Source organism: Leptonychotes weddellii, chromosome 8, assembly GCF_054177405.1.
Source record: "Leptonychotes weddellii isolate Sample4059 chromosome 8, ASM5417740v2, whole genome shotgun sequence".
Taxonomy (NCBI): domain Eukaryota; kingdom Metazoa; phylum Chordata; class Mammalia; order Carnivora; family Phocidae; genus Leptonychotes; species Leptonychotes weddellii.
In genome coordinates, this window is record NC_138376.1 from 89983815 (window position 1) to 90010869 (window position 27055).

Sequence of the window (27055 nt, forward strand, 5' to 3'; positions counted from 1 at the left end):
TTTTTTTTTTTTTTTAAAGATTTTATTTATTTATTTGAGAGAGAGAGAGAATGAGAGACAGAGAGCACGAGAGGGAAGAGGGCAGAGGGGGAAGCAGACCCCCCGCTGAGCAGGGAGCCCGATGTGGGACTCGATCCCGGGACTCCAGGATCATGACCTGAGCCGAAGGCAGTCGCTTAACCAACTGAGCCACCCAGGCGCCCTCATTTCTTTTTGAAAGATGATGATTACACACGATAATTTAGGTGTCTGGAGAGCACTATTTTGAAGTTTTTATTTTGTTCATTTCAAATCTTGAAATTGAGTGATCCTTCTAAATGCTCTTGTGGAGATAATATCAGCAGAAACTTTTGGGGTTCCATTTAGCATCCAGAGTTTCTTTTTTATCACAGAGAGTTTTAGCAGTGATTCAAAGTACTTGGTTAAATTGTGACTATTTTGCTTATTGTCTGAAACTTAAATCCTTAGGACATATGCTAAGCATTTGGAACACAAGGTTTTAATCATACTAGAGTCTGCCCTACCATCACCTAAAATTCAGATCAACTCAATTCAGAATTCATTCAACAAATTTTATTAAGTGTCTGCCATGTGTCAGGGATAGTTCTAGTTGCTGACTATATAAAATCAAATCACATATAGTGCTTGCTCTCAGGGAGCTCACAGTCTGTTTCAGGGAGAAACAGACAAGCACATAACAATTAAGCAACTTGCTGGATGTTGTGACAGGTATTTATTCACAGGTGTTAGAGTAGGACAAGAGAAGAGTCATCTGACTTAGACTGGTGGGTCTGAGAAGGGTTTCCAGAGGAGACACAGAGAGACATTTGAAGTCTGAGCAGAAGACAGCCAAGACAGAGAAGGGGAGGAAAGGCAAGGGGGAGTGGAAGGGCCCCCTGTGTTCAGAGGACTGCCCGTGGCATGGTCCCAGTGTGTTTATGCCTGCTCACGTGCTCGGGGTTGTGCAGCAGAGAGAAAGCAGGAGGAAGCCTTCAGTGGGACGCTTAGGAATTTGACTGTTACTCTAGAAATCGTGGGAGCCACGGAAGATGTCTTCCCTATCCCTGTCAACGAAACCACTTTTCCCCCAGTCACATCGATTTAAAACCACAGTGTCTTTACTTTTTCTTTCTCTGCTGCTCTCCAAACCATCTCCTTTCAATCTGTCCTTCATGGTGTCTCTAGACATTCCCAGTCTTACTATTTTGCCCTATTTTTGGCTCCTCTTCCCTGTGTGGGACCGCTGCTGGGTCCCCCTGAAGGCTCTCCCCACCGCCCCGTTTTCCTCTCCAGCCTGTTCAATATCCCTACCTCTGACAAGTTAATCTACTTAAACCACTTTGGCTTTAGAAGCCTTTAGCAGTTTTCTGTAACTCATGGGATTCCTCCAAATACAATAAATAAATATTGACTTGGATTGGAATGAACTAAAAACTTCCTCACTTGGCCCGCCAAGCCCACTGCAGCACCAGCCAGCCATCATCCACCCTAGACTGCCCCTTCTCCCCCATTTGTACCCTCTGATCCAGCCAGGTTGGCTCCCAGAGCTCCTCCCAGCTCTGCCACCAAGCTGCCCCTGGGCCTCATTCCCTGCGGATCATTTCTTTCTCTCAATTTCACTTGCTGCCTCGGCCATACACAGCCCAGCAAATCTTGGCTCATATATGCTGCCTACAATTGTTAATTATTACTGTAAGTTATTATTTTATAATTATATTGGATTTCTTCAAATAAATTTCAAACTCCTTTAGGGGAAAATTTGTAAGGCAATCCATCAAGCACTTAGCACAATGCATGGCACATCGTAGACTCAATAAATTGTAATTCTTATCCTTATTATCACTTTGGGGTTTGTTTTTTGGATATTGCTTCTTTGCATCCCTAGAACAACTAGTAAAAGAGGCCCTCAAAGAGATGTGCTGTCCCAACCGAGCAGCTTGCTCATCATTACTATAAATGTCTGGCAAATTGTTGAGAGTTACAATGAAAAGGTTTTCCTCTTGCAGTTTGAAATTTTTTAAAGTGTCTGATTCCAGGCATGCTCTTAGATAGAACATTTTTATTGTTAGAGTGTATCTTTTATTATTAAAAACTTAATACTCATTGCAAAAATTTCCAAAGATGTGAAGTATACGTAATAAAAAGCAAATATTCTTCTGTACCCATACCCCTGAATTCAGTCCCAGAGGTAACTCTTGAAATGAGAAGTTCTTTAACCACTCTGTTATGTGTATGGTACACGGTACACAGTAACTTTTTAAAAATTTTATTTATTTGTTTATTTTAGAGAGAGAGAGAGAGCGTACCTGCACGAGTTGGGGGAGGAGCTGAGGGAGAGGGAAAATCCCAAGCAGATTCCTCAATGAGTGTGGAGTCCGACACAGGGGCTCAGTCTCACAACCCTGAGATCATGACCTGAGCCTAAATCAAGAGTGGATGCTCAACCAACTGAGCCACCCAGGTGTCCCGGTACATGGTAGTAACTTTAAAGGTGCTGCAGATTTATGAAGTGTATACTCAGTCATCAAATAAATATGTTCACTGTTTTCTTAGTTCTTAAGACAACATTTTATTCATTAATAAATAAGCTTATTTATTCACTATGTATTAATTCAGCAACACCATTTATTGACCATCTGCTATATGCCAGATATTGTGCTAGGCAGTGGAAAGTGTGTGCTCTGCCACGTAGCTATAATCCCCACGGGGGCAATGACTCTGTTGTAGCCCCATTCATTATTTGATGGCTGTGTTTCCATGCCAAGTATAACTCTGAGTGTTAAAGGACACTGGAGCCCATCCCTTCTCATTATGTATACTGAATTTAACTTCTCCAGCACTCTGCCCATTCACATGATTTCATAATCTGCTCATGATTTTTTCCTCTTTGTAGTAGCTTGCTATTGGTGTGTAACAAATGACCACGAAATTAGTGACTTAACACAGCACCATTTCTTTTCTCACATTTCTGTGGGTCAGGAGTGCAGATAGGGTTTAACTGGGTCCTCTGCTCAGGATCTCACTAGGTCAGGCTGCAATTCTCAACTGGAGCTGGAGGTCCTCTTCCCAGCTCACATTGGGGAATTCAGTTTCTTGTGGTTTTAGGATTGATGTCCCGGTTTTCTCTTGCCAGTTGTTGGCCAGAGGCCCCTTCAGCAACTGCAGCCTCTATGGTCTCCATAGGCCTTTTCACCACAGAGAGGGTTTCTGTCTTTCAGGGTAGCAGGCATGCTTCTCTCCGACTTCCAATCGTGTCTGGTCTGCTGACCGTCATAACAGTAATTGAGTAAGGTGAAGACTATCCCATCATATTCACAGGCTCCACCTGCACTCGAGGGAAGAGGGTTATGTGGTGCATGCACATCAGGGAGCTGGAATTTGACGGGGGATTTTAGAATTCTGCCTCCCACACCCATGTATGATATCGATATGTTGGTGTCAATACTTAATTGCAGGTTTGACATTTAAAAACAAAGCAGAGGCTGGGCCATGAGGAGGTTTACTACCAGAGGTAGAGTATGTGGCCGCCTTCCTCATTTGGCACTCATGGGTGGTTGTTGCGAGCTGGGCCAGCAGCCTGATCTTATGGGAGCATTTTAATGCTTTTGCTGAAATAGTCCAAGGATGAAAACTTAGCTCACAATTCAGAAAAGGGTAAGAGAACCTTTTCTGGAATTTACTTAGAAGAGCAGAATTTAAACTTACATTCACTGCGAGCAATAGACCAGATTAGACCCAAGCAGATGGCCAGTGGCAAGTGCAGATGGTAGCAGCCTCAGTTTGAAAAGTCTGTCTATTGCTGCGGGGAGTAACAATCTTTAATATTTTTCTTCCACTGTCCAAATTCCCGCGGGAGTTGCTTTCTTTGTACTTTTCCTCAGTATCTGGCTCTTCTGCTCATGTTTTCGTTTCTGTTAGTAGAAACTAAAGACCTAGCTGAAGAATTTCAGATGGCAATATTCTAATTATTGAACATGCCACATTGGAGAACTTAAAATACTGGTAGCCCTTAAAAAATCTGTGTTGTCACGGCACTTGTGTGCTGCCCCGAGCGCCATTTGTCACTTCCTGTGTGTGTAGTCAGTTAACCAGTGACCAGCGAATCAAGTGAAAGATACGTGGTGTTGGATCTGATGCACAGAATTGCTTCTTTATTCTACAAATGTTTTCTGAGTGCCCGCTATGTGCGAGGCACTGTGCTCATGCTTGGGATGCGGCAGACTCGGACAAGACCTGGCTCCCACCTTCAGGGGGAAGGGATAGAGAGATTAGGCAGGCGAAAGAGAGCCTAAAGCTCCTTGTATTCTTTTATTCTCTAAAATTAGACATTTCGCTCCAGTGTTACAGATGGTCAAATGAGAGTGTATCAAGGAATCCAGGCTACTTGTGAGGTAATGGGCAGAGTCCCATCAGTAATAAAATTCCATCTCTCCATTTTTAAATCTTAAGGAAAACTCAGAGGGACTGTTTTGAAAAAATAAAGTAGGTACAAAGAATATTGAAATCACTGACGTGCTCTTCTTTTTCATTTCTGTGCCCCACACTAATGCGATTAGACAATTTTGCCCAGGTTCACAGAGCTAATTAGACAGCAGTTTGACTTCTCCAAGTTCAGTCATCTTTTGACTACAGCTCCATAAAATACTTTAACATCCTCTGTTCGTTCTTCTTTGCTGTTTTCTGGAGCGCTTATAATTATTCACTCAGTAAAAGTACTTTCGAAATGACAACCTCAGTTCTTCAATATAAATTTTATTCTCGTTTTCTTTAAAGATTTGTCATCCAAATTGGTCCAACCATATTTTCCGATATTTTCTCTTAGATTTATGTCCCACCTTTGTCTTCTCAAGGGTAAATTGTCCTAGTCTTGGGCATCCAGCTGCCAGACAAAGAAATTTTGTTGTTTTATTTAGAAGGAAATTTGCATGCTAGGGGAGTGAGCATTTGGAAATTTATTGACTGTGTATTTCACAGTTGACCACCAAAGATAGAAACTGTTACCGAAGGAAACCTAAGATGGGCTGCCTGTCATTCGAAAGGCCAATAATGAAGAGACCAGTTTGGACCGGAAAGGAATATGAGCTTTATTCAGGAGGCTGGCCACCCGGGGAGAAGGCAAACCCTTGTCCAGGGGCCAACTCCGAGGTTTCTGCCTGGCCCAGGGGTTTTTAAAGGGATTTAATCAGTTAAGGGAGTGCAGTGGTCTGTGACATTTCTTGATTATGTGCAGATTTGATGATGCCAGAGTTCTCTTGGTGCTCGGAGGTTGTGCAAGAAGTTCTAGTTCCTTGGTGCCCCGGGGTGGGGGGGATTTGCAAGAAGGTCTGGTTCCTTGGTACCCACAGGCTGTGTAAGAGTACTCTGTTCTTTCTGCAAAGGAGTGCAGGGTCTACAGATGTGCAAAGGGAGGTCACTAAAGTCATTTGTGTGACCTTAAAAAAGAAAAACATTTTACTAGAAGATTGCTGGGCTAGTCAGAAAGCCAAGGGGCCTTCAAATAGACTTGCTGGCCCCTGTGGCCTGGGAACGTTCTGGTCCTTCATTCCCCAAGGCCAGTGGTCTGCAGATCTCAAAGAAAGTAAATTAGTTCTGTAACAGATCAAGGGCCTTAGTCAGCAAGTGAGGAGTGTGTCCACTGGAAGCAAGTTAACCCTTAGGACCAGCTGGCGTGTTGTTACACAACCACACACATATGTGATGCTCATGTTCTTATTTGGGATTCTCTTAAAAATAAGGTACACTTTTTATAGGTGGACATTGTCTAAAAAGAAAATCCTAACTAAATTTAATTTTGATAGCCCAGAGAAAAAGTGTTGAGTGCTAATTCCAGAATCAGACATGGCAAATTTTTCTCTGTGGTCCAAGAAGGTCTCTATATCCTGGACCTACATATAAATTGAGGATTATTGATGTTTTGCTATAAAAATCTTCTATTTAAGAGCCTCTTCTTAGTTTGCAGTATTTCAGAATAGCAATGCCACTTGTCTTTACATCTGCCTCCTCAGTAAGAGATGACAGTGATTCCTTCAGTATTAATGCACTGCAAGGTTAATTAGTTGTTTGTGAAATGCTCTTGAACATATTTCTAGAGCTGACTAGTACATCCTTGTGGTAAAGACAAGAGAATGTAAAAGTGGTTTCTAATATTTTGAAAATGAACTCTTATTTTTAATAATTTTTTAAACCATTTTATTAGGCCATATCAATAAGTAAATGCCAAAAAACGTTAGCTTGTTAACATTTACAAATGTCTGAAAACGCCTATGGTTCTGTTAGGTTCAGTCCCCTCATGTTGTATAAAACATGTTACTCTTCGGTGCTTTTGTTACTGTTTTTCGGGTTTTATTTTTCCTCCAAGAAACTCAGAATCCTTTAACCAATCTTGTGGTGTTCACAGCAATTCTCTCCAGACCAATGTGAGGTGAGCAGATGTTATTAAAGAAAATAATCTCTCACCTCACTGATCCCCATCTTCATCCCTGCTTCAAGAATGACACGTTAAAAAACTCAAAATCATTTCCTTTCTTCCCCAAGGCATGCAAACACATGGATGACCAGCAGTATGATCTAGGGGAGTTCTCGTTTGGGGCTGATTTGGGCCCCCCAGGGGACATTTGGCAATGTCTGGAGACATTTCTGGTTATTAGAACTCAGGGGGAGGGATTACTCTTGGCATCTAGTGGGTAGAGCCCAGAGATGTGGCAAACATCTTACAATGCACAGGACAGTCTGCACAGCATAGAGTTATCTGGCCCAAAATGTCAATAGTGCCATGTTTGAGAAACCCTGATATAGTCCAAAAGCACCGAGCCAAGAGATAAGAGATATCAGATGTCTTTATTTTTCTCTGCTTTTTATAAACCCATCAGAAAAAGAAGAAAAAATTACTTTGCATTTTCAGAGTGAACCTTTTATATATCATAAGGTTTTAAAAAATGATGTTAATATTTGTAATGTTAACAACACAGTTGATAGCATGCATGGACTTTAAAAGAAAGAAATGTGGAAGGAAAGGATTTCCATAATATTATATGATATGATATGATAATATATGATTATAATATTACCAAAAGTGATACACTATTACATCTACTATCTGTGACTAAGATAGAGAGGAAAAAGAAGCAGGGGCCAAAGAAAAGGAGACGAAAATGACAAGGAAATGGATAGTTATTCATTTACCGAGTGAAGACTTGTGATACCGTTTACCTTTTAATAAACTTAGCAACTGTCATTTCATCGATCTTCCTCCTGAACGTGAAGCTCTCACAGGAGACAGCATGCGGAAGCTCTCACAGTAACTGGGAGAAGGAAAACAAGATAAAATAAACAGAAGAAAAGACCCTCAGGATACGTGACTGTGAGAGTCTTCATGGCGACCACAGCAGGAAGGATTACCAAACTGTTGGCTGACCTTTCCCAGTTTTGTCCTAATGGGGCAAACCTTAGCTGAGATGCCATGCTTGGTGTGTGGGCCCAGCGTTATTGAAGGATCCCGCTGCTTCTGTCCTTATTTATACTTGCTAACTTGCTAAGTGGTTCCCGGCAAATCGCTTAACCTCCCTGAAGTGAGACTCTGCTTCACTTCATTAGCTGTCTATAATTGCACAAGAAGGGTGCGATACAGTGAGAACTCAGAATTCAGAGGTAGGTGCCATTTTACAGGTGTTTTTACTTACTATCCTCGTTTATTAATAACGTCCAACCAGCAGAATAGAAATGAGTGCTACTCTTCCAAACTGTTAAGCACTCCACTTAGATGTAGAATCTTTTATGTTGTTCGCAGTAGAAGCTGCAAGTTTTGTAAGCAACATCTTTTGCCAAAACCAGCCTTCTCTGGTGGTTACTTAGAATTTGGGTGGATGTGATTTTTTTTTTTTTTTTTAATTTTTTAGCAGTTAGTTCATTTAGTGCCACAATAATCATGCAAATAGGTCAGACCCTTCTTGGAGTTGGGTTCCTAATGTCCCCCCCACCCCCGCCCGAGAACAGCACTTAAATATTAATAACATCACTGGGAAAGCATGGCAGCTATTTCCCTGTTTTCTGCAGCTCAATGAAGAGCTGTTCAGTGCAGACCCCAGTGCTCTCCCCTCGTGAATGGATGTGATTGTGACGAAACCATCTCCTACTAAGCCAAGATGTGACACTGTGAACAAAGGGTGATTTTTAGCCTGATGTGATGAGCTCACCCCACTGCCCATGTGGGGACTTTGAAGCTCATCCAGGTGTCAGCTTTCTGTGTATATGACATTCTTGGGGGAGCTTTGGAGACTGGGCAGCAGGCCTTGGAACACTGATCTGCAGTGTATGCATTACAAGGTCAGATGGGGTAAGATGTCATAATTTCTATTTAGGCTGAATTCCCCCGAGAGGAGACATACTTCCTTTATCTTGAGTAAAGGGAAACCACAATATTTTCAGTCCAGGCAAATCAATAAAACGGCAAGATGTTTAAAAAAGTAAGTTTGTGTAATTATTTTCTGGGGTGGGTATGTCTCTAAATGAGAAAGTGCATTTCTCCTGTTCAGTATCTACCACCCCTTCTGTGAGGCTGTGCTAGTGCTGGGGAGAAATACAACCAGGACGCTAGGTTCAGCGTAGCCCGTTGAAACTCTCATGGCGTCAGTTTTGATTCACGCGATGTCTTAGAGCCACTTTGATTGCCATTTTTCTCATTGAATTGACTGATTCTGTTGTTTTATTGTCTTGTAGTCGTACTTACTGTAGTGGCTCTGTGTCAATCTGTCCAACCGTTTGTGGATCAAAGTAAAATTCTGTGGCATTCGTTGTTTCTTTCACTTATACAGGGATTTTCCAGTCACGCTGTATATTATGTGCATAATTAGTTAATCAGGCACCCACAATATACCTAACACTGTACTGGGTATCAGACAAACTCAGAGCAATGGGAATTTACAGTCGAGACTTACAGGACACAAAAATACTATAAAATCATCTAAGACTGCTTTTGCTACATAGTGGGGAAAAATAACACCTTTGGCTCACACTGAAGTTTGAATCAGTCTCTACTAGCTAAATTATCTTAGCTGATCTCTCAGTTTCATTTTCCTCACTTGTGAAATGGGTGTAATATTACATATCTTGTAGGCCCAGGATAAAACAAAGCATTGTATATAACACACCAGAACAAAGTGGACACTCAGTATGTGTTACTCACTATTATGAAGATTTCAAAACATGCCCTACAGTTTGACGGCTATCAGGATTCGTGGAAGGGTGTCCTCTTCATGGGCTGCAGTAGTTTGGGAGGATTTCACTGGTGTACACCTAACACTGGGCTCTGAATGACCTGTGAGAAATGGTGGGCCCTAAATGTACAAGAAACCCACAGGATGCTAGGATGTATTAACCATGGTAATGTTTTGAAAACAAGAATCGGTAAACACAGAAACAGTATCCTGGGAATAATTGTGACAATCAGATTTCGAAACCGGAACTCACACATGTAATCTCCTTGAAACCCAATTGTTATGAGATAACTTTTTGGGTGGGTGTGGTCAGGACAGGAAGCAGCATTGGATTTCTCTTGAGGCTGGGGCTGTGGAGTGCGGTGGGAGCAGAATTTGAGGCCAAGTGAAAGCTGAAGGAGCTGCTATGTCCCTCTCAGGGAGAGTCAGAGGGACACTGAATTTGAAGGAAGCAGAAATGGAGATGTAGCCATGTGTCCTAGAGCAAGTGTTTAGACTCACAGACGTGGTAAAAATGGACTAAGAACAAGCAAGAGGGCATCTTGGTTGCCTTATGCACCAGCGTCCCTCTGAGGCTCATCTGCATGGGCTAGAGGGTATATTATAATCAGATAGCAGCTTAAAGAGCAAGTAGTAGGACACACACTTGCCTAGAAATTCCGGCACTAAAACTGGAGGCTTCCTGTGTCCTAGTTGATCCACAGGCTGACTTTCTCCACTTTTAATTCTCCCTGCTTCTTTCACCCATTCACCCCAGCTGAGCTTGTGTTCTCAGTGTTCTCTATAAACATCATTTCCTCAATTCTAGTCTTTAATTTATATCCGACCTCAATTCCCAGGGGTCTGCCTAAATGAAAAGTCCTTGTTTCCTCAGCAGGAAATAATCACATCCCACTCCTGAATTCCTTGAAGACAGGGTTCCCCCCATCCCCACACCTCTCTATTAGACCAAAAACTCCTCAAGGGCAAGGACTCTACTAGTACATTTTGGTGTATGGCAAGGGTTTTCAGATATGGCTGATGGCTCTCGGAGAGCCCTGAACAGCTTGGAAATCCAGCTACTTGCTAAAGAAGTCTGTACGTACTTTGTCGGAAGATGATTTACAAAGCTAATCTAATTCTCTGAAGATGCTTTTATCAAGGAAACCGCAACATGCATGGTCACACCTGCTTTTTGAGATCTAACTGACTTCTAAAACATGACCCATTCTCCGGTTTCCTATTCAGTGTGTTCTACTGCTCGAGAATCTAGTTCTTCCCTTGCTCTTTCCCACACCTTAGTCTTGGAGTCAGTATGCTGTATTTCGTAGGAGCCCTTCTGTAACCCCAGCATTCATGGTTTCTCCCTTGGGATGTTTCTAAGTCAGCCTCAGGACATCAGGCCTCCAGTCCCCTGTGTCTGGAGTGAGTGTTTTTATAGCTACAACTATCACCATTCATGCTTCTTCTTTCATGTCATTTCAATCCTTGGGGGAAATGGCGTGCCTAATATTTACTGTTTCATGCAGAACACAAGAAAAAAAAAAGTCATTCATTGTGTAATATTATTTCCCACAGAAATACTGATTTAAGTAAAGGCTACGGAATCTGAATTCTGGAAGTCCTTTACACATTTAAAAACACAATTTTGTCCAGTCTAGTTTATCAGAAAAGGTGGGAGGATGAAGTAGCATAATTTATGTCCTATTCCTTTTAGGTTGAATAGAATTCATTTCTTAAATCAACATTTTAGGGTTAAACCGCGAATATTCTTTGTGCAAGAACTTCTGTTTTTATAGAATGACATTGGTTCCAAGCCACGTGGATTCGTGGAGTCAGTGCCTGCACCACGTTTGCGGGTTAATATTTGCTTAGTGCTTGAATTAATCTGCATGGGATTCTTTGCTGGTGTCCTGGGTTCTCATCCAAGAGGTTTTTTTTTTAAACTTACAATAGTGCTTTCAAGGTTAAAAGGCATGCCTTTTAATGAATATTTTCAAAAAGAAAAGGCTCCAAGCCATTCCTGCCCCCTCTCCACCATCCCCCGCCTTAAAATTTCCACCATTACCATTATTAACAACAAATAAGTCCCTCAACAAGACCACTCTTGTGGTGAAGTTGCAAGGTGGTTTTTAGCATGAAGCTGGCTCAAGATATCCAGATGGCGGCTGACTTCGTCTCTTCACCCCTCACCTAGAAGCACACAGGCTTGCTTAGAGAGTGGGATCTGTGGAATACCTCCCTCCTTCCCTGGTCTTTCCTTCCTTAGAATATTTCTGGAAAAATTAGAGTAGCTTCAAGAGCTCATCTAGGAGAGAGAACATAGACTCAATGTCTTGCTTAGTTTGGCTCACTCTAGACCTCACAGAAACTGTTAGCATAGACTACATCCAGTGGCCACTGTAGGATGAGTCCCTGGGGCCTTTACTGAGCCTGGAGCAAAACTGCAAGCAGGATGTGATCTAGGGTATGGACAAAGGGCAAGCAAGTCCATACTTGACTGAGTGCCTTTGTCTTCGTGCTCAATTTCCCAAGAAAGGAACAATTCTACTCCTTTTGCTTTCTTTCCTTTCTTTCTTTCTTTCTTTTTTTTTTTTTTTTTTGGTGTGTTTGTCACATTGCAGCATCAAAGGCAACCCAGGGTAGGCATGTGGCTTCTCATTAGGGACCTCTCAGCAGTGCTTCCCAGGAATTCATAGCAGGTTCATCTGTTCTTGGGCTACCATTCTTCAGTTTCTGGTGACTGTGATATTCAGTGGGTAGCAAAAGCTCAACTTGAAGTAGAGAGTGCTCTTCTAAATAATAGCAACTTGGCAACTGCATGAGCTCGTACTAATTATGTTTCTGTCACTCATCTGTGGTAGATCTTTTGTGGCTCTTGTATAAAATAGCTCTAGGGTATTATTTCTGCACACTTATGTAAGCTCTGCTCATTAAATAAAGTGCTTGAAGTTAAGTTCCCTTTTCATTTTGTTTTCTAAGATCATCATAATAAGAGAGGGACTGGACTGTAGTGAGCCCTTCTTGTGGAGTAGTTAATGGCAACTTGATATAAGATCAATTTTTAAAAATGCATAAAGAAGTCAGTGGGCCTTATCATTACTTTACACTTTGCTTTTAAAGTCCTCCAGCATTAGCCCAAAGAGCCACGGTGGCTGTTCATATGGTGCCTCATAAGTGGTCATTATCAGAATCTAGATTCTTTAAGTGGAAGGAGTATTAGACTTGTAATCAAAGGACAGACTTTATCTCTATCATTTACTAGCTGCATAAATCCTTCAATCTCTCTGGGCTTCTCTGTATCATTTGAAACTGGGCATAATAGTTTTTACCTTACAGGGCTGTTATGAGATTAAATGACTCTTTTATATGTGTTGATTTCTTTGCGTCTGTCCAGAGCACTTTGTAGATTGGCAAATTATACACATCTTTGTTGTTGTTGTTAATGCCAAGCTGCTTTAGGTAAGGCTATTTTAAACATGCCTTTCTACGTAAACTAAGGCCTTCATGCTTTGGGATGTAGACATAATGGTTTTACAGAAATCTTTGACTGTTTCTCTTAATAAGCATAATGATGAGCAATACTGTGTAGCAAAATCTCCTCCAGAAAATCTCATGCTCTTACTGACCCCATGGAGCTAGCCGGTGATGTGTGGCTAATGGGACCAGTTGCAGCTGCATGGTGTCCAAACGTGTATTGTTAAGCTATGCTACACACATCCTAGTTTGATTGACCTTTAGTGACTCCTTCTCAACTTGGGCAGTTTTGAGGACATTCCAATTCACACGCCATGACAGAGAATTCCAATTTCTTTGTAACAATAGCGCTTGATGAGGACTGTCACAGCAGACATAAAATCATTTAAAACAATTTCAGCTCTTTAAGTTGAATGTGTCAGGTCAAACAAACCCAATGGTGTTGCTGCCTCCACATATCTTTTTTCTTACCCTGAAAGACAATGGTTTTAATCTTTTGCATGTATAAATTTATAACATGGCTTCCATAATGTGAAATGGACCAAGGTTTAGTACTCCCCAGCACGGGATTTGAACAAATAAAGTTTTGATATTAGAATAGATATACTGAAATATATGGTGCCTCTGGTATTTTACATTGTCAGTACATCATGTTATCCATATGTACATATATTTTTTATATAGTTAAGTAAATAAATCCTTAACTGATATTTTCAGTGCCAAATAATGAAACATGTTTGTGGTGTGATCATTTCAATACATCTTCTGTATAAGTGTTAATAAAGAGTAATAAGATATAAATATAGAAATTGATAGTTGAAGCAAGTTAGAAGATTTCTTTTTACTCTGAATAGTTGTATTCAATTAGTATCATTGGAAGATAATTAACACCTACTATGTGTTGAAACATTCTTATATATATGTATTATGGATTGGAGAAGTGGGAGAAAGGAGAGAAAGTTCTGAAAATTTAATATTGTTTTTAAGTATAAATTACTCTTTTATACATCTTTCCCATAGCTCCATACTTGTTGATTCATATTCTGTAGTGCACAGAATAATATATTATCCTAAGTGACTCTAACCTCATCCATTTTAAGTCGCTTATTTCAGATTGAATCCCTTGGGCAACACTAGTGGGGAAAATGTAGGTGTATTTTTATGTAATAGTTGGATGGTGGTGATATTGTTCGATTTGGTTGCAATTTGTCTTCAGTGAAGAGTCATTTGAACAAAACACTCATCCTATTTGTATTGCACCCTTTATCATGATGGCTCTAACTCACCATAATGTCTTTTTTCTCAGTGGAGAGTGTTTTTAAAATGTTAGACAAATATCACAGCATTTGAAACAATATCAGAGATTGGCCTCTGGCACATTGGAAGATTCAGTGAAAACAGACATGATATTTCTTTGCCTTTTATACTACCCATAGTGCGTCCTTGTAGTGTCTCCATTTTCAGTCCCTTTCTCAGAGACATCATTTATTAAGATGTGTCATGCTATAATTATTATATTGAACTGAAACTGAACACCAGTTGCCTCCTATTGGATGCAGAGTCTGTGTGGTATCTGCTTCTAACCACTAGTTTGCAAGTTGGACTCTTCTGGTTGCTAATTATGTGCCTAGTGTCATAGGGTTACCTGAGCAAGATATGACATGGTGCCCAACTCCCAAAAATATACCAGATGATTGGAAAGTAAAGGGAAATGATCACAAAGGAAACATTTAGAACATAAGTATTTGACCAACGTGGAGGAAGTTAAGCCCAGGAGAAAGGGCTGGATCTGGATTAGAATTTTGAAAGAATTACTGAAATTTCAAATGAGCCAGCTAGAAGTTTCAATCCCCTGAGTACAGATGCAGAAACTGAAGTCATTCATCTGGCTATAAACAACTACTTTGGGTAGAACAAGGATTAGCATCATGTCTCTAATTTAGGGTCCAGGAGTTACAGAAGTAGAATTCGAATTGCTTCCAGAAGAAGGGATTAGAAGAGAGCAAAGCATAGATGAACTTGTGTCCATAACTGACAGAGGGCAGGCGCATATGATTGAGCACTTCCTGTGTAGCTGAGAAAATTGAGCTAATATGGTGAAGAGGGTGTACACAAAGGGACACTACAGGTTTCTACCGCTGTTGGAAAGTAGAGTATTCCTATGAAATCTTTCCTGAGATGAAATGGCATAAAGTTAAGAAGCAATTACCATTAATTTATATGGAAAAATTTTTGAGCTTTCCCAGACCCCCAAAATAACCTGTCTTAGGCTTTTCTGATACCTTGGGACCCATCTTGCTAATAGTTGCACAAAATAAATCAAGATGAAGCACAGAGGCTCATAGACATATTTCAAAGCTAAGGCAGTTCCAGGAGAAAGAGCTTGGCGGTGGCCACTCTCGCTGCTCAAGGTACACACTGCCTATAGGGCTTGCTGCATAATCAATGCTGAATGATATTTATCCAAGTCCTCCTTGGATATCTTTTGTAGTGAAAATGGGTACTCATGTAGTTCTTCCTAAAAGCGAAGTGCATAACCCGTACTTTAAAAAGTGGCAGACACCTAACCTAGGAAATAAATTTGGGTAGACTTGTGGGGAGGAATTACGGGGAACTCTTGAAAGTGAAGTAGAAAGTATTGACTTCATGAAATGGGACATAGGTGATGATTACAGACTTCTGTGTGTGTGAGAAATAACAGGGGACTTGTTAAGAAAATCCGTCTGAGTGCTATACTTAAAATGTTTGGAGGGCATAAGGGTAGAGCCTGGAGACTAGCGGAGGAATTGCTGCTCTAATTTAGTTAGGGACCTAGACTCAGGGGAGGTGGTGGCATTGGGGATTGAGGTGAAAGGACAAATCTGAGATTTGCTTTTGAAACAAGCAGTGATGGGATTGTAGAGAAATTGAATATGGAGGATAAAGTGGAGGAAAGGATCAAAGATAACTCACAGTGTCCTACTTCAGGATGTTGTAGATGGGATGTTGAAAAGAGAAAACCATTTTAGAATCTGTGAGCAAGTAAAACCTTCTATCTAGCACACAGAAAGAAATTTCTCCAGCAACCAGCATAGAGTCCTGAGTAACATCAGAAACCTGCATACCCCTATGACGTCTGGAGGCTGAGTTCAGAACTCCCACAGTATCGTACTTCTGTCACATTCTGTTGGTCAAAATAAGTCACAAGCCTGGCCCATAATTGAGGAGGAAAAGGAGTAGACTCCCCTCTTGAGGGAAAGGGAGGACTGACAAAACTGTATTGCAAAAAGGCATACATACAGGAGTGAGAAGAATTTGTGGCATTTTTGTTTTCCATGTATTATAGAACATGATCAGATTTTTAAATAAAATCTTTATGACTACAGAATGAAAATGCATTTGATGATCAGGAAGAAAATTTAGACTGGAAACATGGGGACCAATTAGGATGTTATTGTGGTAAACCAAGAGAATTGTTATGGGTGTTTTAATTAAAACAATGGCAAAGGGGATGGACAAACGTGAACAGATTCAAATCAATATTAAGATGGCAGCACTTGGAAATGAATTTGGTGTGGAGGAGGGTCAAAAATGCGGACCATATTTCTTGTTTGGACAATGAAAAGAAAGTGATGACTGTCACTGTATGAGCGGCAGGCTTGAAGGGGAAGGTGAGGACTGCTGTTTGGGTGATGTTGAGTCTGAGAAGGCTAGAGGACATCTATGAAGAAAAAGGAAAGGTCTCACCTGAGGATGAGAGGGAAGACTAATAGGGTTTTAAGGAAACTGATGAAAAAGCTATTGTTGAGAATGGAGAGAGAGAGGACTGGGAAATATGGGATTATGGACTGTGTTGGGCAGAGAATGGAAAACATGAATGTGAGTGGCTCAAGCCTACCAGGTTGGACAATTTTTTCTAGTAATGCTCAACCATTTCTATATAGGCTTATTCCTATAGGGAATTCTGTGGATCAGTCATGACATCCATTAGGTGATTGGTTAAATGTCTTCAATCAATGTGAGGGAAAGAATGAAGATAAGAATTTCTGAAGACCCAAATGAGAGATCCTAAAGGCAATGGTCTACATAATTTGCTGTATGCAATGCAAACTGAGAATGTGGAGCCCCTTGTTCAAAAATTGTGAAGTTCAAACGGTGACAAGAAAGCCATAAGCCAACCCCGGGGGCCCTTCTGAGTGTGTCGCCCTGTGTGACTGCACATGTCACATGCTCATGAAGCTGGCCTGGCAATGAGGAGAATCTAGAGACTATCTAGAGACCAAGGAGAACACAATCACTGAGTAAAAATTTGGATATTTCTCTGTGAACATCTTTTTTCTTCCTCTTCTTTTGTCAAATACATAACTAAGGTAATAAAAGTGATGGATGTGAGGGAAGTGGTGGGCATAGAAGGAATTTGGTGGCATGATATATTTAAGGGCTGACCCTCACTATTCATCTGTGCCTATTTAAATGGAAAAGCTGATCTCTGGGGACTCAAGTCCTATGTCACAATGTCTGGTCTGTGACAGCCTTGGTGAGTTCTCAAGCAATATTAATATTAAGGTTATCATCTTAAGCTCAGTTTTCTTACTCTCAAACATATGTCTTCTCTCAAACATATGAAGCTTTCTCCTTTCTCCTTTTTCCTTCTCTTTGAATCTGTCTGAATTCTGGCATCATTGTGCTGTGGAGAGGCTACTCTCTAGTTTTGGGAGACTCTTCCCAGAGACAAGGGAGCGGGAAACAAATTTTGAAATCAAAGTTGAATTAGAGGTGCTGGCCCCAATGAGTTTTCTCTTGTGCAGCACCATTTCTGGTTCAGAGATAGAAACTCCCATCCTTATTTCCATGAATTTCAAAGTCTGCCCTTGAGAGGCTATGGGGTTACTGGGGAATCATGCTCGCCATAACTTATTTGAAAGGCAAATTGTGAAGTTAATACTCAGACTTCAGTTTTTTTTATAAGAGTTGAGAGATAAGTGATTTGTGAATTATAGTCTTTTCATTTTATAAATGAGAAATCTGAGGCCCAGAGCCTTGATTTGCTCCAGATCAGCCAGCGAGGAGATGACTTGAGAGGTCCTAGAGGATCACTTATAGAGCAGCTGAGCAGGCTCTGCTGTCTTCCTTCCTAAAAACAACCAGCCAAACAAAAAACAACCCTTTCCCTGTCCTTTTGACTACGCTATCTTCAATACAGATATAATTTATTCAAGGAAGCTCATTAAGATAGAAAAAAAAAAGCTTATAATTTTAGCAATGGAAAATGCCTAAGATCTTACCAATATCAAATTTCTTTTCAGTTTATTTTGGAAGGAGAGTTGTGAAAATTAAGAACGTAAAGCATTTTTTTTATTCTAATAGCTAAATATAGTGTCCCTTTATTTGGAATGGGGAAGGATAAAAGAGAAATCAATCATTGCCTTATGTGGAATTTGTTTTTTTTTAAAGATTTTCTTTATTTATTTGAGAAAGAGAGAATGAGAGACAGAGAGCATGAGAGGGAGGAGGGTCAGAGGGAGAAGCAGACTCCCTGCCGAGCAGGGAGCCCGATGTGGGACTCGATCCCGGGACTCCAGGATCATGACCTGAGCCGAAGGCAGTCGCTTAACCAACTGAGCCACCCAGGCGCCCGGAATTTGTTTTTGATAAAGCTGACCACAGGGTGAATTTCTTTGTAAATAAAGTCATACATTTTTCAGTGGCTTTCAATATAAAGTTACATTACTTCTTGGTGAACTTAAGATAAAGGAAATCATAAGCAATAAGTTTAAAATGATGCATTTAGGGGCGCCTGGGTGGCACAGTCAGTTAAACCTCTGCGTTCGGCTCAGGTCATGATCCCAGGGTCCTGGGATGGAGCCCCACACCCCTACTGAACAGGGAGCCTGCTTCTCCCTCTCCCTTTTCCTGCCCCCCCCCCCCCGCTTGTACTCACTCACTCTCTCTGTCAAATAAATAAATAAAATCTTTTAAAAAAATAAAATAAAATGATGCATTTAAAGACAAGAATCCTAGAGTAAATATTAAAACTACTAACTTTATTTGTATTTGGAAACTTCCTCTGCAGCTCTTCCCCTGAGCTAAAATATGTCCAGGGATGTGTTTCTCTTCTCTATAGAGTGAATTTCCTGTGATATAACAACTCTTTATTGCCTAGAAACGTTTCTTGTTTTCAGGATAACTTTTTATTTTTTTTAAAGATTTTATTTATTTATTTATTTGACAGAGAGAGACACAGTGAGAGAAGGAACACAAGCAGGGGGAGTGGGAGAAGGAGAAGCAGGCTCTCTGCCGAGCAGGGAGCCCGATGCGGGGCTCGATCCCAGGACCCTGGGATCATGACTTGAGCCGAAGGCAGACGCCTAACGACTGAGCCACCCAGGCGCCCCCAGGATAACTTTTTAACACTTGAAATTTGTGTATTTAAAAAATAAATAAACTTCTAACTTTAGACAGTTTTAGCTTCACAGAGAAATTATAAAGATGGTACAGGGCTCCCATTTGCTCCACACCCAGATTCCCCTATTTTTGACAACCCACATTAGTATGGTACAATTAATGAACCAATAATTATACATCATTGTGAACTAAACTCTATCCTTTATTCAGATTTCCATGGTTTTCCTTAATGTCCCATTTTTTGTTCCAGACTCTTGTCCAGGTTAACATCTAATTGTAGATGCCATATCTCTTCAGACTCCTCTTGGTGGTGGCAGTTTCTTAGACTTAATATTTATTTTTGATGACCTTGACATTTTTGAGGAGCATTGGTCAGGTATTTTCTAGAAGGTTTTTTACTTTAATTTGTCTGATGTTTTTCTCATGTTGAGGCTGGGGTTATGTGTTTTGGAGAGGAAATGTGTCATTCTCCTCACATTACATCAAAGGTACATACTATCAATATGACTTGTCATCCTTTTTTATTTTTTTTAAAGATTTTATTTATTAATTTAAGACCTAGAGATACAGAGAGAGAGAGAGAGCATGAGCAGGGGGAGAGGCAGAGGGAGAGGGAGAAGCAGGCTCCACGCCGAGCCAGGAGCCCGATGCGGGGCTCGATCCCAGGACGCTGGGATCATGACCTGAGCCGAAGGCAGACACTTAACCATCTGAGCCACCAGGCGCCCCTGACTTGTCATCCTTGATCTTACTCTTCATCTACTGGCTGAGGTGGTGTCAGATTTCTCCCTCTCCCATTTTCAGAAAATACTCTTTGGAAGGAAGTCACTCTGCACAGCCCACACTTAGGGGTGGGAGTTATGATCAACCTCCTTGAGGGTGGAATATCTATAGAAATTATTTGGAATTCCCTTGCATGAGAGATTGTCTGTTGTCTTCCATTTATTTATCCAATCGTGTAATTGTGTCAGTATGGACTCATGGATATTTATTTTATATTTTTGGTTATAATTCATACCACTTTATTTTGTTGCTCAAAGTGTTTTAGCTTTGGCCTTTGGGAATTTCAGTTGAATTTGTGTATATTTTACCCAACAGTTTTCAAACAAGTATGATACACTTTTAAAAAACACCAGAATATATCCTCTATTTAGAGTGAGTCTATTACCTTGAAATAAAATAGAGGTCAGTAAAATTTTCAAATGGGCCATTTTCTGTGATTGCACCAAATTTTCTATGATAGCACCAAATAAGGTCTAATTTAATTTTTCCGTCATTCAACACATGTTTATTGGGTACCTGTTTTTTTGAGGCACTGTGCTCGGCGCCGTGGGAGGTGTGACTGTGACTCGCACGCAGGCTCCAGCCTTAGCGGCTTGCAATGCAGTAGGTGAATTATGTCAGTACCCATATAAATATAGCACAGAAATTTAGAAAGTGTAAGAGAGAGGCAGATAAAGGGCAGTGGCAGTTTATGAAAGGCAGCAAACACTTTCCATCCTGAGGATGTTTGAAAGGATCCTGAACTTACCAGTGTCTGAGATGGACCTTGAAGGACAGAACGGATTCCGATTTCAGAGGTAATGAGATGGGGAGGACGGTTCGACCTGTGCACAGAACAAAGGGAGCAGGACACGGAGGTGGAAAAAAAATGCCCTGGGGCCAGGCAAGTGGTTCAGTTTGACTGGAACTGCTAATTTCAGTGTGGATTTATAAATAGTATATTTAGTTTAGTGGGTGTCTATACTTCTTTTGTAGATGGAGTTCAATTTAATCTCATGAGTGTTATTTTTTTTTTAAGGAAAAAAATCATTCTGACTTGAGGATATATTAAATAAGAATATTAACATCATTCTTGGTGACCCTGCTCAATTTCTTGTTTTGTTAACAACCTCTTTGTGGATCCCAGAGTTGTTGAAATTTTGTAGTGTAAATTTTTACTCCTCTTTTGTTTGCAGCAGGAAAATTTCAGACTCAGTCTCAACCTTGTTTTTATTATTTGCAAGATTTAAAAGTGTGTCGTTAAGCTAATGCTGAGAAATTATTTTCAGTATGAAGATGGTTGGGGGAGAAATTAACAAGGAGATTGGGATAAGGAAAAGAAAATACTTGCTTTCTCTTTTCTGTTTTTTTTTTTTTAAAGTCTTGATTTCTTTAAAGTTAAGTTTATTGAGGTATAATTTGTATGCAAGAAAATTCACCCTATTTAGGTATCAAGTTAACCATCACCAGAGTTGGGAGATAACAGTACATTTGATCACTCCAGAAGTTTTCTGGTGCCCTTTTATAGTCAGTCCCTTTTCCTACCACCAGCCCCTGGCCACTGCTGATTGGATTTCTGTCTTTGGTTTTCCTAGAATGAAACAAATAGGATATACATAGCATCATACAGTATGTAGCCTTTTGTGTCTGGCTTGTCTTAGCCTAATGCTTCGAGATTCATACTTGCTGACACATGCATCAGCAGTTCATTCCTTTTTATCACAGAAGTTTTTGTTCTTTTGTTTACCTATTCACCAGTTGATGAACATTTGTGTGTTTCCAGCTTTCGGCAGTTGTGTGAAAGCCGCTGTAAACATTCATATGCAGACCTTTGCCTGGACGTATTATCTTTCATCTATGGTAAATACTAAGGGTGGGATTGCTGTGTCATATGGTAAGAATTTGTTTAACTTGGTAAGAAACGGCCACACTGTTTTCACGGGGGCAGTGCTCCTTTGTGTTCACCAGCAGCGTAGGAGAGTTCTAGTTCCTCCACATTTCACCAAGTACTCTTGGTGTGGTCAGTCTTTCGAATTTTCACCCACGGTACCTCATTGTAGTTTTATTTTGCTTTTCTCTAATAAGTAAATGACAGTAAGTGTCTTTGCCTCGGCTTATTGACCATCTGTATTTCTTCTTTGGCAAAGTGACTGGTGAATATTTTGCCCTCCTTTTTTTTTTAAATTAAAATTGGGCTATTTGTCTTCTTATTGATTGGACTATAAGGGTTTTTCATCTATGCTAGATACAAGCTCTTTATCACATGTGTGTTTTGAAGTTTTTTTTTTCCCAAGTCTGTGGCTTGTCTTTTTATTCTCTTAACAATGTCTTTCAAAGAGCAAAAGCTTTTTGATTTGATAAAGTCCAATTTATATTTTTTCTTTTATGGTTCATACTCTGTCTTTTCGAAGAATTCTTTGCCCAACCCAAGCATATCACAAAGATTTTCTCTTATGTTTTCTTCTGGAAGTTTTATTTTTAGGTTTAGTTTTGTGGTCCATTTTGAGTTAATTTTGTTTGATGTGGTACCACGGTATGGTTTTATTAAAAATTTATTTTTGAATTCCTAGATTTTATATTCAAATGCAAAATCCAAAATATGTCCTGGAATTTTTAATTTTTTTGTATACAATGGCTGGCTGTATTGTGTTAATGCATATAATAGAGTTTGACTGTAATATACCAACTGGGAGACAAAACTCCTTTAAGAGATAAGCGTCTGTGTTTTCCCTGTGTCCAGTATGCTTTTTTCTTCTTCCCTATTGTAATCAACATCAACGAGACTCTCTTTGTGCAATTGTTTCTATCTTTAATTTTCAGTCTTTTCCAAAAGACTGGGAAACTCTGGAGAGAGTCTAGTGAGATCAGCAAAAATAAGTCAATGGAGAGATAGCAGGGTGTCTGTGGAAAACTGAAGGAAGTGGAGATGGTTCATACAGTGGAGTAAGCAGGTAGATGCAGGAGTGAAGTCTGGCTTGGATACGTGGGGCAAATGAGGAAGGAGGGAGGGTTGGTTGGTAGCAGAGCTACCACACCTGATGAGGGGGTCGGTCGTGTTGTTTTTATATTCCCTGGAAGAATGGAAGAAAAGAAGGGGCCCAAAGAACAAAGTAACCATCTGAGAGAATGTGCAAAGGATGAGAACACTAACAGATGAGGGCGAGGGAGGATGGGGGGGGGAAAGAAGCAGCAGACATGAGGGATAAATTCCAACATTAAAAGTCTGGTGAACAGGGAAAATGGTGTGTCTAGTGGCAGAAATAAAGGAGTTTGGGATGAAAATATAGTTTAAGACGATGAGGATATAGGTTTTTTTTTTTTTAAAGCTATGTTCTTTTGCAAAAGGTAGCAATTGACCATATCTAAGTTGATCTTTGGAAATATAATTCAGGGTTTAGGTTAGAGTCTTGAGGATAATTACGGAAGCGAAACTTAAAAATATAAGATCAGGGGCAGCTGGGTGGCTCAGTAGGTTAAGTGTCGAACTCTTGATTTTGGCTCAGGTCATGGTCCCAGGGTCCTAGGATAGAGCCCTGTGTTGGGTTCCTCGCTCAGCGGGGAGTCTGCTGGAGATTCACTCTCTCCCTCTTCCTCAGCCCCTCCCCCCACCCCCTCCTGTATGTACCCACTCTCTCTCTCTCTAAAATAAATTAATCAATCTTAAAAAAGAAGAAAATATAAGATCAGCCTCTCCAAGGAGAAGAAAAGCAAAAGAAGAAAAATAAGACAAGAACTTAACTTCAGGAGGTGCATATAATTAAAAATTAAAGGGCAGATAAGAAACAACTGAGGGAACCAGGAGTGTTCAGAGAAGTAGCAGAGGGAACAAAACCAGTGGCAGGTAAACAGATGGAGATGCTTCAGGAAGTACTTAGATATATAGGGTAGAGATCAAGCGGAATGAGGATCCACAAAGGGCAGTTATATTTGTTTTATGACCTTGGTGACCTTAAAGAATTGTGGGGATGAAGGAAAAAGAATAAAGGAGAAAGGAAACAGGGACGTTATGTTTTCGTGTGTCCCAGCTTGTGTGTTCTGATGGCTATTAATAAATGCTACAAGAGAAAATATTATGTTTACAAAAGTTAAAGTTAAAAACACTTCCTGACTGAAAATGTTTAAAATGCCTCTTTTTTATGACACTTGACAGCCTCCACATGCTAATGCGAATTACTGGGCCATCAGAAAGGATGAATATCCACCATTTACATCGACGTGGATGGAACTGGAGGGGATTATGCTGAGCGAAATAAGTCAATCAGAGAAAGACAGTTATCATACTGTTTCACTCATATGTGGAATATTAGAAACAGCACAGAGGATCATAGGGGACGGGAGGGAAAACTGAATGGGAAGAAAATCAGAGAGGGAGACAAATCATGAGAGACTCTTAACTACAGGGAACAAACTGAGGGTTGCAGAAGGAGAGGTGGGTCAGGGGATGGGGTAATTGGGTGTGGGCATTAAGGAGGGCACGTGATGTGATGAGCACTGGGTGTTATATGCAACTGATGAATTATTGAACTCTACCTCTGAAACTAATGATCTACATGTTGGCTAATTGAATTTAAATTAAAAAAAGGGGGGAACTATAATATGCAGCTTTTCCTATGTACTGGGCTTTGTATCCCTCTTCCTTTCTTCCCTTCTAGTGAGGGAAGAGAGAAAGTAAGTTTATAGCATACGTTAAGTGTGATGTATTATGGATAAAAGTAAAGAAAGGGGATAAATGTGTTAAGAGGTCAATTTGAAGGGTATTCAGGGGAAGATGATGTATTAAAGATTAGAAAGAGGTGAGGAAGCAAAACTATGCTTCCTCTGGGGGACTCACATTGCGAACGCCAAGCTGCAGGGGCTAGAGTGGCCTCACATGTTTGTAGAACAAGGACAGTAAGGCGAGAAGAGAACAGTCGTAGGAGATGTGGTAAGAGGTGGATGTCTGCAGGTCTTTCTGGCAGTGCTTTGGTGGCATCAGTGGCTGGGACCGAGGCATTGACCTGCACGGTCCAGTGTGCGTTTGCGGTTTTGTGTTTCCTGTCAGTATCAGCGGGTCAGCATCTTCCATTGCTCCTTCTCCTGATTGCAGCCAGTGGTCCATTGCCACAGGAATAGCCTTGGCCAGAATGCTGTCTGCTCCGACCCATTATGGAAGAGCAGAGCATCATTTTTGTGGCTTTGGAGAAACAGGTAGAAGCCAAGTAGAGCATGCCACAGTTTGGCTAAGGAGGCCCAAAACAGGAGAGAATTGTTGAGGTACATAGAGGAGACTGGGAGTAATAAAGGAAGAATGTGAAGATCTTTAGGGATAGAGAGGAGGGGGGTGGAAAAAACAGCCATCCCCTATATTTAGGAGTTGCACACCAAACAATCAGCCTAGTTGCCTGAGATTTTCCCAACTAGGATTTATAAAATTAGAGATCCCTGGTGATACAGAGCTGTTCGCCATTTGAGGCTTTCTTCATATCTGTATTTTAAGAAACAGTCTGTTATCTTTAATAATAGTGTCATTCCCTGTCTCACTCTTGGAAAATGAATGTCCTCTAAGTAGGTCTTAATTTTTTTCATGATACCATGTAAAACATTCAAGTCCTTAGAATTTATTTATTTACTTACTTTCTTACTCTCTTTTTTTAGAGCAGTTTTAGGTTCACTACAAACCAACCAGAAAGGACAGAGTGTTCCCATATAACCTCCTGTTCCCCACATACTCACAACTTTTCCCACTATTAGCCCAGAGTGGTACATTTGTTACAGTCAACGTGGAATTTATTTTTAAATAGAGTGAAATGAGAAGTGAAAAGTTAGTATGTTTTTGAGGCAGGTGTGATTTACAATGCACCTGTTCACACTTAATGATTTTTTTTGAAAGCTTGGTTTCTTTTTCCCTGCTTCTAACACTTAGTAGTAATTCTTAAGTAAATATATGTCTTAAACTAGAAGTTATTTTTGCATAAAATATTACTTTTGAGGCCAGGTATGAGGTCTACCATAATGTTAGCTAATTTACAGATTATTACTTTCAGCGGAGGATTCACACAGCTTTGAGGTAGAGGCTCCCAATTGTTTAGATGGACCTGCTGGGAGGTTGTGCTGGAGCAAAGAATTATTATAGCAATTGGTTAGTCTGAGGCTGCTTCAAATGAGTACATGATGAGTGAATACTCTAAAATCTTATAAATAAAGCATGGTGGGAGTTCTTATCTAAATAGCTATTTGGGAGGAAGCATTTGAGTGTGTGTGTGTGTGTGTAAACTGTTTCACAGTGTATTAAAATTGGATGCTCAATTTAGCCCAATAAACCCAGAGACATTTAGTTTCTTTCATTATTCATCTTTGCAATCCACCTGAGCAAAGTTTTTATTCATGTTTTAAGGTCTGATTTCTATAATCATTGAATTTTTAACATAGAAAAGAAATGAAAGAGAACAGAAGGAGGGTGACAACAGGGTCATTTTACAGCTGTAATGACCAAAGTGTAGGTTTGTCCATTTTTCATTAATTTAATCATTGTATTTATTTCAGAAACCTTGATTAATGATTTCTCTATGTCAGACACTGTGCGTGGGGCTGGACACATGAGGGTGTCCCCATCTCTGTGCTCAAGGAAGTGGAGAATAGATGCCTCAGCTTCAAACATCTCTACCCTTTCTGTCCCTCCTGCCATCTTTCTTTTCTCTTCCGCTCTTTGGCACTAGAAGTAAGAATAGGAATCAAACCTTAAATAACTTATATACAGTGGGGGGGTTGTTTCTCCCCCAGCCTCATTTAACCGTTACAAGTGATCCCAGTGTAATAAAAATGATTATTAGGAAGGTTGTTGCTGGTATTTTTTAAAAAAGGTATATGATATTATTCAGTCTACTTCTTTTCCCTAGGCTGTAATTTGTTATCATGCTCTCCTTTAACCCAGAAAAACTGTTGGCTTTAAAGGTCTTGATTTATTAAATACCTTTCATGAGCCAACTCAGTTAGTTTCTTGACCTTGATTCCTTCAATCTGTATTTTAGGTAATTTTAAATCCTTTCCCTTCAATTAAGTTCTTGCATCTTAACAATCATTTGTGTTTGGCTTTTCTCACCTTTCTCAAATGTGTGCACTTCTCCTGGGAACTGGGGCTTGCAAGTGATACACCATTAGTCTTCTTTCTCTTTTCTCTTTGGTGACATCGCTGCAACTCAGGTCACTCTGATTATTTTGGTCACCACGTTGCTTTATGAACATCATTAACTTTTTCAGCACTC

General features: G+C 40.3%; 1 protein-coding gene across 3 annotated transcripts in view; it reads left to right on the forward strand.

The window, feature by feature from the left end:
* SLC35F1 (solute carrier family 35 member F1) overlaps positions 1 to 27055 on the forward strand; it is a 368958-nt gene that overhangs the window by 75967 nt on the left and 265936 nt on the right. The window contains exon 1 of one of the 3 annotated variants that reach the window (XM_081828868.1): positions 20277 to 20632. The exons of the other annotated variants lie outside the window; for them this stretch is intronic. Within the exon in view, the coding sequence (XP_081684994.1) occupies positions 20559 to 20632 (74 nt within the window). The 5' untranslated portion in view covers positions 20277 to 20558. Of the gene's footprint in view, positions 1 to 20276; positions 20633 to 27055 lie in introns of those variants that run through there. 3 annotated transcript variants of the gene reach the window in all.